The following is a 14,270-nucleotide window of genomic DNA, read 5'->3' as shown; positions in this document are numbered from 1 at the left end:
TATTTCATTTAACTAACTGCCAATATTTATTTCCTCTGTAATCTGAGGGCAGCAGTCTATGGTAAGCAAAGAACATAAAGTTTAACGATTTACAAATATTCTCTGCATACCTATCTGCCTTGGTATTCTACACCAACATCAGGCTTGAAACCTATGGACCACACTTCACACCTATTCGCTAACTTGGGAAAGAAATATCAGGAAAAGAGTCTGAGGTGATTTAGATTAGAAATAAGCTTCAAATATTAACCTATTTGTTCTGAAAGGAAAAAACTGATAGACTGTTAAATTAACTACAAGAGAAAGAGAACAAACTCATTTAAAATCTTTATTGATGAGAAAACACACTATCTTGTCACTCTATTAAAATGTCCCTTTCACTGCCAAAGGCACCTAATCAAGTCCACACAAGAAGTCCCACAGGATTCTTTCCCATTCCTTGGAAGGGAACTACAGAGCACAGAGACAAAAGTCACTTGCCTGAGGTCACACAGACAATAAACAGCCTTTTGTAGCTTACCACTTCTGGCTCTTGCCCTTGTCTCTCCTTCCATCTCCTGCGCCATTCAGTTAATGGGAAGGACCTCTTGCTTCTCCACACTCTCAGTCTGGCCTAGGAGAAGCACAGCCCTAACAAAATTATTCCCATTCCTTTACCCTGTGCATAGCAGACCCCTTAATCAAGCGGAGTGGCTGGGGGCTCTCATCTCACCCCACAGTTTCAAGCACAGAGCAGGCTGCATTCTGGCTACGGCAACACCTCCTGAAGGCTGGGCACAAGACTGCCCAGTGAGGCAAAGTTACATGACCTGATATTAGGCCCTTCCTGCAAGAACACTCTGGACCTTTTCTGTTTATTTTTGAGGCAGGGCCTTACTTTGTAACTAAGGCTGTCCTGCAACTCACTAGGTAGCTCAGGCTGGCCTTGGACACCTAGCAACTCTCCTCCCAGCTGCTGGGGCGTAGCCTAGCTGCAGAGTCATTTCTTCCGGGAGAACACATCACACAAATGATACTCAAGACAAAAATCCACACTAGATTCCCTTTCTTGCCAACACCATCACACCCAAGAATGACTTCCAAGTCCCTAAAAGAGTGAGCGCTGACCGTACAGGTTCCACTGATCTGAAAGTGAGCGACACACATCAGGACAAGCTACCAAGCACCTTTCAACAGGGCACCGCTTTCCACTCCTGCTTCGGGGTTGCACAGAGTGTACCAGGCTGCACCATAGCAGCCTCACACGGAATACTTATCTCTCTGCTTGGTTCCCCTCCCCTCTTCCATCCGGGGCTCCCCCAGTGAGCTTCCCCTAAGGTGGTATGGTTAGAGAGCTAAGATCTTTTGTACAAGATCTGAGGAGTATCACAGCCATTCACTGTGATTTGCATTCAGCAAACCCCCAGGAGTTTCTGATCATTCACCAGGGAGAATTATGCATCCTATGCTGTATTTACTCTTTGCATGGAAAACACCAAACAGCGTTCGGCACTTGTTCATAACAGAATTTAATTTTGTCTATGACAGCTTTCTAAATCTCAGCATTAAAAACAAAAGGACTGGTGCTGGAGAGATGGCTCAGTGGTTAAGAGTGCACACTGCTCTTCCAGAGAGACCTGAGTTCAAGTCCTGGCACTCACAACAGGCAGCTCACAACTGCCTGTAACCCCAGCTCTAGGGGATCCAATACCTTATTCTGGCCTCCAGCGTCTGCACTAACACACACAACTACAAACAAACAAATATGCATAATTTAAAAATAAAGAAGTATTCTGAGAAAAGCCATTAGCAGTCTCAGATTTGACACTGCATATTTTGATTATTTAAAAACACTCCTAACCCCTATACATAACAAATCATAATTTTGTTAGGAAACAAATCTACGTAATAGTTCCAGTGAAGTTGAAGACAATACAAAAGGAAGCAAGCTAACTCAGCTAGTAAAGAACCGAAGCCCAATTACCCAGAAACGCCAAAACGCCTCACTTATAATTTCTGAAAATTTGAAAATTAATAATCCTAAAAAGAGAGTAACTTTTTCAGAGGACTACCAGCAGCAATGACATGTGCTCACAGGGACCCCCCCAGACGACCTGAAATCCATCACTACACCCATGCAATGCAGTCTGAGCAGCAGCACGGCTCTCAGCGTCCCCTCAAGCCTGAAAGCTTAGAGTAGAGACAGTGGTGGACCACCACTTGGAGCCTACAAAGAAGTGAAGAACTCTGGAGCTGGGCAGGGCTAAACATCACCTGACTGAAGGGTCAGCCTTGTCCTTGACCATACTGAGAAGTGAGACAGAAGCAGGTCCAGGAAGAGAGTCAGGCAAAAGTAAGGGTCCGGGGTTAACAGAAGGACTTCAGTGAAAGCCTTCAGCAACCAGTCTGAACATTCCAAATGGAAAATAAAATCCCCACGGAGGCCAGAGAGAATGAGTGCCCGGCCCAACGATAAGCCGGGGCCTGCTGGACTCCCAGCCACAATCTCTCTCCACTAGGAGAGGCGCCTCGCGACGTCATCCTCTCAGGAACCCTAACTATCTCAGGACTGAACACAATGAATGCCCCAGTCCTGGGGAGCTGTGCCTGCTTCCTCAGAAAACTACTCGCTTGGCAAGATTTTCCACTTGCATTTCCAAGGTCACCCATACCTCACTGGGCAAAGTAAATTTATTATTTAAAATTACAAATGAACCGCAAAAAGAAAATGAAAGACACAACAATGGATTCTTAATTTGGTGGGTAACGTTTCAAAACTTAGATGTCAACTCCTAGATCAATTCTAGGATTCCCAGTCATGTCCTGCCTGGGCTCTGAGGAGTGAGTGGTTGAACTTCTGAGATGCCACAGAGAAGAAAACGGGAGCTGCTGCTGAGAATTCTGGAGCCACCTCACTCATCGTCTTGCCTGGTTTCACTCCAGGACCTGGAGCATTGGCTGTACTGGCTCAGCCAGCATCCATTATCTCAACAGTTCTCAGAAATACCCACAAGCGAAGGAGATTCCCCAGGCCCGGCAGACTGCCTCTCTTTTTCCAAGAGTCTATGTGATGCAGAAGACTGAGAAAAAGAAAAAGGACCATTCTATATAATGATTCGATTTTCCGGTTTTGGTTATCACTGTCTCTAACAGAGCATCGTTCTGCACAGGCACAAAGCCAGTAGTTGACTGGAAGAAACGGGGGTCGCTAAATAACATCAGCTGTACCGCATCCACCTGCAATTATCAGTAGTTCCGAAATCCACCCCTTCCCCATACCAGGCCACAACTCTGAGGAGCCACACAGCTGCCGTTCACACTGCAGAAATGTGCCAAACACTCGCCATGCAGGTATGGCAGGGCAAGCCCTGGCAGCACTGGAATCAGCTGACAGGGAGCAGCAGGGGCCGCAGCCCCACGAACTGCCTACGACTACACAGCACTGACTAAAAGGGGCACTCAGTAACCAATCACCTGCAGCCGGCTGTTTGGGGCAGCCACACACCACACACCATCCATGATCGCTAAATGTTCACGTAGAAAATAATTGCTGCTTCTTCCCAGCACAGGAGCTCAGATAAGTCCATTTCCTCTCTAGGATCTGGTACCTTCTGCTCATAATTGAAGAGCTGACTGCATAACAACATCAACCATATTAAAAAATAATCCTAATGTCCACCCTCTCTCCCTCCCCCCACTCTGTTCACATTAAAAAATCTAACAAACATGATCAAAACATATTGTATGATAAAAATGCTTTAATAAAAATGAAAAGAAAAAAGAAAAGAAAGGATCTGCAAGCTTCTCTTCTGGAGCAGCCTTTACATTTTAGATCAATTGCTCTAATTTTTAAATTTAGCATGTTTTTATATCTATTAGTACATTTTCATGAACTTCTGTATTTACAGAGGACTCAACACTAACAGCAGGGGGGCTGCGGTCTGCCCAGTCTGCCCTGCAATCATGAGGACCTGAGTTCAATGTTCATCAACAACAAAAAAGCCAAAAAAGCAGCCTGGGGAGGGAACTCAGTTGCTAAAATGCTCGCCTATCAGGTAGGAAGCTCGGCATTCCATACACATACCACATAAGGTTACAAATATTAACGCGTGCCTGTAACCCCAGCCCTTGGGAGAAGTTTAAGTCATTCAGAGCACATAAGACCCTCTTCAGAGAGAAAAGAAAGGCGAGAAGAAAAGAGAAGAGAAGAGGAGGGGGAAGGGGGAGGGGAAAGAGGGGAGGAGAGGAGAGGAGAGGAGAGGAGAGGAGAGGAGAGGAGAGGAGAAGAGAAGAGAAGAGAAGAGAAGAGAAGAGAAGAGAAGAGAAGAGAAGAGAAGAGGGAAAGCTGGGTGCTGAGGCACAAGGGAAGACAGAGAGGCAAGAGGTGGCCTGGGCTCGCTGGGCCAGCCAGTCTATTAGATTTAGTAACTTCCAAGTTCAGTGAGAGACTCTATCCCAAAAGATAATTCTAAAAAGGAAGATATTTAATGCCAACCTCTGGCCTACACACAAAAGTCCAAGCCCATGGCATAGAGACAGACAGACAGACACCAGCAGGAGCTACAGCACCTAAGAGGCAGAGAGCAAAGAGAATACAGTATCTGTCACCTAGCCTGACATTCACTCTGTGTCTGGGGTTGAGGGCAGTGCTGCCCGAACATTTAAAACAGAAAAAAAAAATCTGTGTAAATAATTTCCCCTAACACTACAAATATAAAACAAATGTGCTTTAAAAGAAGCTAAAAATGCAAAAGCAAGAAAAAAAGCAAAAAGAGACGTGATCATGACAGTTTATTTCCACGTCCAATCATACAGAGTCCCAGGTTTCAAGGCCTCCTGCTCTTTCATCCTGACAAGGGCGATTATGACGCCATGACCAGTAATGACACAATCACACACTTCCAGAAAGACCAAATCCACGAAGTCCAAAAGTCACAACGGAAATTAACAAATTAATTAAATTAAAAGGAAAACATTATTGGTACCCCAAAGGAACAAGAGGAAGGCTTTACTAATGGACTATAAAGTGGCAGAACCAATGGTCCCCTAAAAACAAACAAACAAACAAAAGCGGTGTGATCACACCACACAGCCCCAGCCAGCAAGGTCAAAGTTCGACACAAAGAACTAAAGGCAGCAGCACCTCTGGGCTGTTTACGATGTGAAAAGTCTTCAGAGATGACAGCACAGGAATAAGATGTGCCCAGTGCCACCTGATTCTGCCTACAAGCGGTTAAACAGTAAACTCTATGCTATGGATGTTTCATCAATATATAAAGACACATATCTAAATACTTTTTTGCAATCTATTCCAAAAAAGAAAAAGTATGGTACTGACATCCATCCAGGATTTTCTAGATTTTATCAAATATGGCTTCCCTTCCAGAATGGTTGAATATGGAATAACTTCTTGTCTGGCTCTCAGGGTTCATCTTTCCTCAAGGCCCAGAACACCTAGAAAAGCACCCTACAAGGGTTGACCAGCAGAGGCTGCACCTCATACAGTCACTCCCAAAGGACAGTCCTGCTTGACACATCCTTCCAGACCCTACTGCCTCCCTGACTTTAAAAATGGAAATGATTGTCTCCCATGGATGCAGTCTGCCCTGGAAGTAAACATTATGTAAGAAACAAAATAAAGTCAGCATTAATTCCTCTGTCAAACAGTAGCCTTCTAACACACTTGGCATCGATCCAGGCGGAACCAAGTCTGGAAACAACCCACTGGACTCGAGTTAGATTTAAGTCACTTTTAAGGAGCAGTTGTTTAAAAGCATTCCCACTGAGCAGAGTCCTTGGCCAGCGTACACAAAGTCTTGGGTTCAATCTCAAGAATGCAGAAAACCAACTGTGGTAATGGCCCACACCAGGAATCCCAGCACAGAAGTGAAAGCATCAGAAGTTTAAGGTCAGCCTCTGCTATCTGCCAAGTTCCAAGCTAGCCTGGGGTACACAAAGCTGTCTTAAAAAACAAAACAAAAAAAAAATACAAACAAACAAAAAAAAACAAAAAAAAAAAACACCTTCAAAAGTAAAATACATTTGAAGAAAACTTCCTGGGGACACACCTACTACACTTCAGTAAATTCACTCAGTATGATACTACACTAAGTATATATCTATTATTATATATCGAATAGTATTATTTAGTCATATGTAAACCCAGGGTAAACTGAGTACAGTTCTAGAGACACTCCGGTAGTAACTAAATGGTACCTGCATCTGTTTCTAGTTGCTGAATTCCACAGCACATCAAGGTTTCAGACCAGAATTCATTCAATCACCTAATTAAACCAAAAAGGGTCAAGAGTCTTCTGCAAACAGTCTCCAAACTGGGCCTGGCTACACTGTGTAACATCTGCATCTGCGATGCATAGACACCTTCTGGATGGATGTACAGCCCTGCCCAGTGCTCCTCCCACACCACAGGGAACGAGGGAATGGGTCCTGGAATTCCTCACCCTCAAGCATGCGTACACAGCTTCAAGCGTGCATGCATAGCAAGTGTGCATACATAGTAATTGTGCATACATAGCATTTGCACATACACAGTAACCATGCATACACAATAAGCTTGTATTTGCAGCAAGCCTGTATACAAAGCAAGCATGCATACACAGCTCCAAGAATGCATACACAGCGAGCGTGCACAAACAGCAAGCATGCAGCATGACGTTCCCTGTCCAGAGAATTGCAAAAGCAAAAGCCTCCTCTGAAAAGAACACTCCTCTGAAAAGGCACACACAGCCCCAAATAGCCCAGCTCCCAAACTGCCTAAGAAGTGGGTATGGCCCCTTAAGTAAAAATAGCACTGCTTTGGTGCCATAAAAATTTCATAACATCCATTTTGAAAATGTAAATACTGCAAAAAAATTAATGGGATTCTTATTAATATTCATTTTCAGCTTCCCATAAATCTGTTGTTTTAAGTAACACACAGCAATTTTATCAAACATAAATATCAACCTCAAATTTACAAAGCTACATACAGCCAAAAATGAAAGTGGAATGAGCCAGAGAATAAGGCTTGGAGCACGGGGCTCCAGGACCTGGGCAGCAACAACTGGACACAGCAATGGCAAAAAAAAAAAAAAAAAGGCCCGGCAATAGGCCAGCCAGCTCCCAAAACCTCGTGGCACAAGGGCATCTGCACTGCTCCCAAAACAAGCTGGGAAATTTCACAGACAGGGAAAATTTTAAGTCAACCCTCCTGGGAAAGGACAGGGTTAAATAAAGGAAGGGATCACCTTCTGGATCTGCGGAGGGTGATGTGAAGTTGGTGTGTATCCTAGGGAAACGATGCTCCTGTTGCATCAGAAGGCATCTTTACACACACATCAGCACAAATTATAAAGGGATATGGTCCATTAATGATACAGAACTAAAAACTAAACAACCCTACCACGCAGGTTTTCCTTAAAAGATAACTGTGTCCAGGAAGATTAGCAAGTCTTCCTGCAGCTAGTCCCCTATTTTTCAAATTAGCTCTCAAAGTAGAATTAATAGTGTTCTCATAGCAGAGTGAAGATGTCATTCTCCTCATCTCCAAAGAAGAAACGGGATATTCATCACTAACTCCATCAGTCAAAGTGCCCAAGCGTGATCTGGACTGTGCCCATACCCATGACACACTTCTCACACAACACGATATTGAGAAAAATGCAATGGCCAGAGCCTGGACCAAAAAATGTATTCTTAAATACAGACAGACAAAACCAAAAGGAAAAAAGAAGGAAGGCGGTTTCCAATTACAGGGCAAAGGTAAAAACATGTACCCAGGAATAAATCTGATTTACTATAAATTAAGAATAATTTTATACCAACTGCCTTGAAAATGATTACTATTATAAAAAAAAGTCAAAAATAAGTAATGTAAAAGCCAAGGCATCTAACAAAACTGAGCTATATTTTCATCTCATAAAACATAAATATAAAAAACTACAGACTTTTTTTTTTATTTGAGGGTTGTCATCATGGGGTCTTGGGTTTGTTTCTTAAATAACAGGCCTTCTGTATGAAAAACCACTCCTAAATTCACTAACTAGATAGCAGCCATCATTTCTAGGCAAATATATAAACTGAAGCCGTCGAGATGTCTTGATAAGATCTGAACTCCCAGATCTCACGGAAGAGGGAAGGGATGACCCTTATGAGACCTTACATGGTCCTTACAGTCATTCTGAGGAATAAATAAGGAAGGATTCTGGGGCTTCCTGCCTGGTAAGACTAAACTAACTGCTTTTTTCTAAAGGTAAATAGCACTTTTTATTATTATTATATTTTACTATAATGTATAAACTAAAGATAAAATATCATGCACAGAATTCAAGACAAATGTGTACTTCCTAAAAGTTTATGTATGTGGGCAGTCACTAAGACTCATTTTGAGACTGCTATCTAAATACTTATTGCAAAAGAAAAAGGAAAGGGAACAAACTAAATCATAAAACGGTCTGTTTCCATCTTGAGAAGACCTTCCCCTTAACAGGAAGGTTTTATTCCTGGTGACAACAACAAAACTGTCACCAAGCCATCTGCCTAGAATCAAAAATGAAACTAAAAGTATTAAAAGCCAAAAAAGATTTATTTTTCAATTATTTAATATGACTGCATTTTATGACCTATATATTCTGGTATAATCTAATCTTATGGACAAGTGGCTACCTAGCCCAGTTATCATAACAAATACTAAATACTACTGCTCTAAATACTACTGCTCTTCCAAAAGCAAAACAAACGGAAAAAAAATCAAAGTGTAAAAAGAAACATTCTGTTATCGGCAAGGTACCTAAGAGAACTATGTGAATTGAGGTCGTAAGTCTGTCCCTTTTTTCTCAGAGATAAAAAAAGCAATTCCCGAGGGCCACACTGAGGCCATAATGGGCATGCTCTCATTCAAAGAAAACAAACAAAAAAATACTTGCAATGATTGGTACCATTAAGAAATAATACTCTAAAAGCAACACGAACCTACAACTGCCTCTGACTTCCTCCCTTTACAGTTTACAAAGATGAGAATTTTAATTATAATATGGGCTTATTTTTACCAGGCTCCTCTTTCACATTTACTGTGTGGATCAAAAACAAAAACTGAAATCACAAGTTCTTCATCAAAAACAGAGAAAACGTTTTATTGAAGTAGAACTCCACGGACTACATAGATTTGGAAACAGCAGATATCAGGTACCAACTAGGAGTCACTCAGTTACTTGTAAATTAATGCCTTTACCTAACAAATCTATCCTGATACACAACTATTATTAAAATACACCTTCCTAAAACAAATTAGCTAAATACAAAGAACTATTGCTATTCCTTCCTAGCAGATTAAAAACCATCACAAAACTTCACAGCAGAAAGACGTGCACAGAGGAAATATTATTTGGAAGAAACAGTACCGACTACAACTTGCCTATAATATGCTTGCTCTAATTCATAAGCAGTTCAAATAAATCTCACGTTACTTAGCCTAACAAAACAATCAAGGGGAAGAAAACAACATGGGGGGGGGGAACTTCTATGTGCTACAAACCAACCCAGGAGCAGGCTTTAAGAATTTCGCAGAAATATTCATTGTCTCTTCCAGTCAATTGTTCTCTACAAAAATTAGTTTCATTTCATGGATTTTAAAATATGCCAATTCTAAGTTACACTCCTCCACATGACCAGCTTAAAATGTTCACAATTACAAGAACACAGATCACAGAAAAGGCATGGCTTCATTCTGATGTTAAGCTAATTAAGAATCACCAAATATATAGTTTTCTTCTGAGTTTAGATAATTAAACATCAGCAAGAAATATTACTGCAATGGAAATACTGAAATCTTAACGTATTAAACTGTGTGCTGATAGAATTAAAATATATTCACAGTTAAATCTGTTAAAAATCAGATTTTTATAAAAGCTCAACAAAGGCCAAACTGGTACGACCTGTGCTTTAATTATTTCTCAATGCTCCTATCTTCAGTCTGCAATTAAAGTCCACAATAAATGTGATGTTCATATTGTAAGATTGCCATCAAAGACCCGAGTTTTATAAATGCCCAATACTGGACAACAGCATGTTTCTCTGTATCCAATCCTCTTATTACTAATTCTGATTCATAACAATTTAAGCTCTAAATAGTATTCAACCTTCCATCTGCTTGGAACACAGTTCAGTTATTATTTGTGGCAGGAATTTTTGTGACTGCACCGCTCCGCACTTCTATTTACATCAGCAGTGCTAAATGCCCAATGGTGAGAGGGGAGCCAATCAGATGGCAGATTAGATGTCAACTCAGAGGCAGCTGTCTGGAGACTATTACAGCCAGTTTACCTCCACAATTCAAATTCCAAACCTTGCAAAGGAGATCAAGTCAGTCTTTAGGCTCAGCCTACTAGCAAGAGACAGCGAGAGCGCAAGACACTTCCTAACATCGCTGTAGGACTCGGGCGACAGCAAAATCAAGAAAACCCACATAAATGCGATCCAGAAAGATCCATTTTCACTGGCCTACTACCTCACTAGGGTTGCCGAATAAAAAAGGAAAGTCTAACCCATGATCAAAATAAGTTCCATCGATCCGGAATCTATTCCTTCAACATCGCCTCCCGGTTGAAGGTGACTCCTTCCAGGCAGCCCTAAGCCCCATAATGGATCTCCCCGACTATTCTTAGGAACGAATCGATGTTATTTTACAATATTTCGCCTCCTCGTCGTTGTAAATCTGGGTCTTATTCCTGCTGGTAAACATACAAACTCCAACAGCCACGGCTGTCACAAAGCTAACCTCGATTATCCCTGCCTCTACCTCGCAGGGGAATGGGAACCCGACCCGGGCCTGGAGGAGAGAGAAAGTTGCTCTCTCTCCGCGCCCACTCGGGGCACACCGTGGGCGCCGGCGGAGCCAGGCCGGGCCGCGGATCCCGGCGCCCCGAGAGCCCTCCCGGCGGGCGCGGCCTCTGGGGGGGACCGCGGTCCCGTCCCGGGCCTGGCGCGGGCACAGGCTCGCAAGCGGCAGCGGGGGAGGGCGCGGGCCGGCCCGGTTCCCCGACCCCGCCAGCTCCGGACTCGGCCGGGTGGCGCCGCGCCCGCGCCACCCCCGCCAGCCGCGGGGAAAAGTACCCGGCGGAGAAAGAAAGTCAGGGCTCGCTCGCTCGCGAGGCCCGGGCGGAAGCAGGCCCGGCCGGCGCGGGGGTTACCTGGGATCTGCCCATGGTCGGTCCGGGGGTGCCGGGGCTCATTGCCGGGTGACTTCTTTGTTGCGCGGCCGCCCAGGCCGGGCTGGCAGCGGCGTACTGGGCGCCCAGGTCCTTGCCCAAGCCCATGCCCGAGGCCGCCTGCTGGCCACCCGCCGCCGCCCCCGCCGCCGCCGCCGCCTGGGACTGGGGCTGCGACGGCGGCGGCGGCGGCGCGCTGGGGCTGCTGTAGTCGGGGTAGCTGCCGCCGTAGCTCCGCATCATGGGGCTGGGCGAGGTGAGCAGCTGGTTGAGGGTCGGCGTGGCCCCCGACGGGTGCTGGTTCTGGCCGGCGAAGCGCTGGAAGCCCCCCGCCGCTGCCGCCGCGCCGGCGGCCGCCTTGCTAAGGCTCGCGGCCCCGCCGCCCCCGGGGCCCATCATCATGCCGCCGCCCTGCTGCCGCGGGGAGCTCAGCACCCCGTACCCCGAGGACGAGCCCCCATAGCCGCCGCCGCCGCCTCCTGCTGCTGCCGCCGCCGCCGCCGCCGCGGCCGCCGCCGCCACAGCTCCGGCTCCTGCTGCCGCTGCCGCTGCTCCTCCTGCTCCTCCTGCTCCTCCTCCTCCTCCACCTCCTCCGCTGCCTCCTCCTCCTCCGCCGCCGCCGCCCGCGCCGGGCCGGCTGTAGCCCGGATAATGGTTGTACTGGCTGTTGGGGTACCCTTCGTGGGAGTTCTGCAGGGGGTCCATGCTGCTGGGGGCCCCGGCGGCGGCAGAGGCGGAGTGCATCATCCCCATCCCGGGGCTTTGTTGTCCGCCATGTTGATCAAAGCAAGGCCCAGCGCGGCCGCCGGGGCCGCCGCTAGCAGGGGCAGCGCTGCCATAGTAATTATTAAACTCCGAGACGGCCGCCGGGCCGCCACCGCCGCCCCCGGGCAGGGCGACCGGCGCGGGTGGCTGCTGCGCGCCCAGGCCCGGGTGCTCATAGCGGCTGCCCGCCGGCTCCCCCATCTTGGGCGGCGCGTCGTCCTCGTCGCCCGGCTTGCTCAGCAGAGGCTGGCCCTGCGGGTCGGCCTGACTGCCCGCGGCACTGTCCTTGGCGCCTCCATGTTGCGGGTGCTCCATGTCCGGGCCGGGCTGGGGCGCGCCGCCGCCCGCGCCGCCCAGGCTGTTGTTGGCAGTGGGATGATGCTGCTGCGGCGGCGGCTGTGGCGGCTGCTGCTGCTGTGGCTGCGGCTGCTGCTGGAACTGGTTTAGCTGCTGCTGTAGTGCGTGGTGGTGATGGTGGTGGTGGTGGTGGAGGTGGTGGGCATGGTGGTGATGGTGGTGGTGGGCATGGTGGTGGTGGTGCGGCTGATGGGGCGGTGCAGCGGGGGCCTCGCCAACGGCTTTCAGTTTGTGGTTGGGGAGCAGCCCGGTCTCCATGGCCGAGCCGGGGCCCGCCGAGGAGGAGGAGGAGGAAGAGGCCGCGACGGCGGCGGCGGAGGAGGACAGCGCGGTGGCGCTTCCACCCTCCTTGAGAGGCGCCTCGGAGCCGCCGCTCTGCGCGCTGTTGGAGCTAGCGGCGGCCGCGGCGCTCGCGCTATGGGCCATGTTCAGGTCGTGACGGGGGTGCAGGGGGTGGTGGTGCACATTATTCAGGCCGCCGTCGCCGCCCCCCACTATGGGGCCCGAAGCCGCCGCCACCGCGCCGCGCGCGCCCGCCTCCAGGTCCCGGGCCCCGGGCGCCGGCCGCGGCCCCGAGGGCGCCCGCCGCTCGCCGCTGCCCGCCCGCGCCCGCGCCGCCGCCGCTGCTGCCCGCGCGGCCATGATCGCCGCGGCGTGGCGCGGCCGGACGGGGTGGGGGGGAGACAAAGTCCCCACTCGCAGTCGGCCGCCCCTCCTGCGCGCATCCACGCGGCCCGCGGGGAAGCGCGGCGCCCTCCCTCCCCACCCCCACCCCCCGCAGCCCCGGGCCGCCCGCCGGGGGCGCGCCTTTGCGCTCGGGGGCCCGCGCCCGCTCCGGCCTGGGCGGCCGGAAAGTTTTTTAGTTCCGCTTGCAATGAAACTTTTCTCTCTCTCTCTCACACACTCCCTCACTCTCGCTCTCTTTTTCCTCTCTAACCCGGATATGGGGGGTGGGGGGGAATGCACGACTTGCCTGAGCCTCTCGGGCCCAGCGCGGCGTGAGGGAGCCGGGCGAGCCAGAGCAACTATTATCCGCTTCTCTCCGAGGGCTGCAGCGCACTCGCAAAACGCGGACTGGACTCGGCCCCCGGTGCTCTCCCGCCCGCCCGCCCGCCCGCCCGCCCGCCGCCCCGCGCTCGCCCGCTCGGCCTGGCTCGCTAGACCCGGCCCGGGGGAGCGGGGGCCCAGGCTGCCGGCGCTCGCTGGCGGCCCGAAGCTGCTCTTTCCCCTCGTGCCTCCGGTCTCCTTGCCAACCCGCGTTCCTGTGTTTGTTTTCACGTCTAAAGGGAGCGCTACGAAGGTGGAAAACGAGTCTGACGAGCAGACAAAAGAGGGAGAAGGGGCTGGGAAGCAAAGTTGTCTTGTTGGGCCTCCCGAGGTGGTATGGAGCCGGCGGGGAAGGGAAACGTTTAGCCAGGCCGGCCGAGCAAAAGCATCGTCTCTCCCAGGAGTTATGTAATTTTTCACAACCTTGGCCTCTCCAACTTGATTTCAGGCCATCGGCGTAATTCCCACAACTTCATCCAACTGAAAAATTAGGAAACACTAAGATAAGTTTAAGCCGTAAAGGCTGCTGTGCCCTGTACACAGCAGGCACTCAATAATTGCTTAAGATTCACTGCTCCAATCCCCAAGGTGATGTTTATATAACTTTTTTAAAGACACCTTAAGTAGGTATGAAAACTCATAGTATTCCCCACGGAGTGTTTTTCTTATAATGCATTTGGGTGTCCTCTCAAACGTGGAGTGTTAGCTCCAGACAGCATTCAGGAGACATTAACTAACATATTGGTGTAAAAACAGCGACCGCTAAGGTTTATCTCATGTCTTCATAAATCTACACGACACCTTTCATCGTGTTTCAGAGGTTAATGTGTGCAATTAACCCTCTTGATATGAGTTCATTTCTAAGTAATGGGAAACAAAACCAAATAGATGTATTTAATAAACATAAAGTCAATAATA

At 48.5% G+C, this 14,270-nt stretch overlaps 1 protein-coding gene across 3 annotated transcripts in view; it reads right to left on the bottom strand.

Moving 5' to 3' along the window:
• Arid1b (AT-rich interaction domain 1B) overlaps positions 1–12,844 on the bottom strand; it is a 348,435-nt gene extending 335,591 nt beyond the window's left edge. For 2 of the 3 annotated variants that reach the window (XM_041679956.1, XM_041679957.1), the window contains exon 1: positions 11,166–12,844. In XM_041679956.1, coding sequence (XP_041535890.1) covers positions 11,166–12,731 — 1,566 coding nt within the window. In that variant the 5' untranslated portion in view covers positions 12,732–12,844. The remainder of the gene's footprint in view (positions 1–11,165) is intronic. The other variant, XM_041679958.1, reaches the window with a different exon arrangement.
• Positions 12,845–14,270: the final 1,426 nt, after the last annotated feature.

The sequence above is a fragment of the Microtus oregoni genome, unplaced genomic scaffold (genome assembly GCF_018167655.1).
Source record: "Microtus oregoni isolate MIOR12 unplaced genomic scaffold, Mior012 000033F_ref0000390, whole genome shotgun sequence".
In the NCBI taxonomy this organism is placed as follows: domain Eukaryota; kingdom Metazoa; phylum Chordata; class Mammalia; order Rodentia; family Cricetidae; genus Microtus; species Microtus oregoni.
This window is presented reverse-complemented; position numbering and strand designations above follow the sequence as displayed.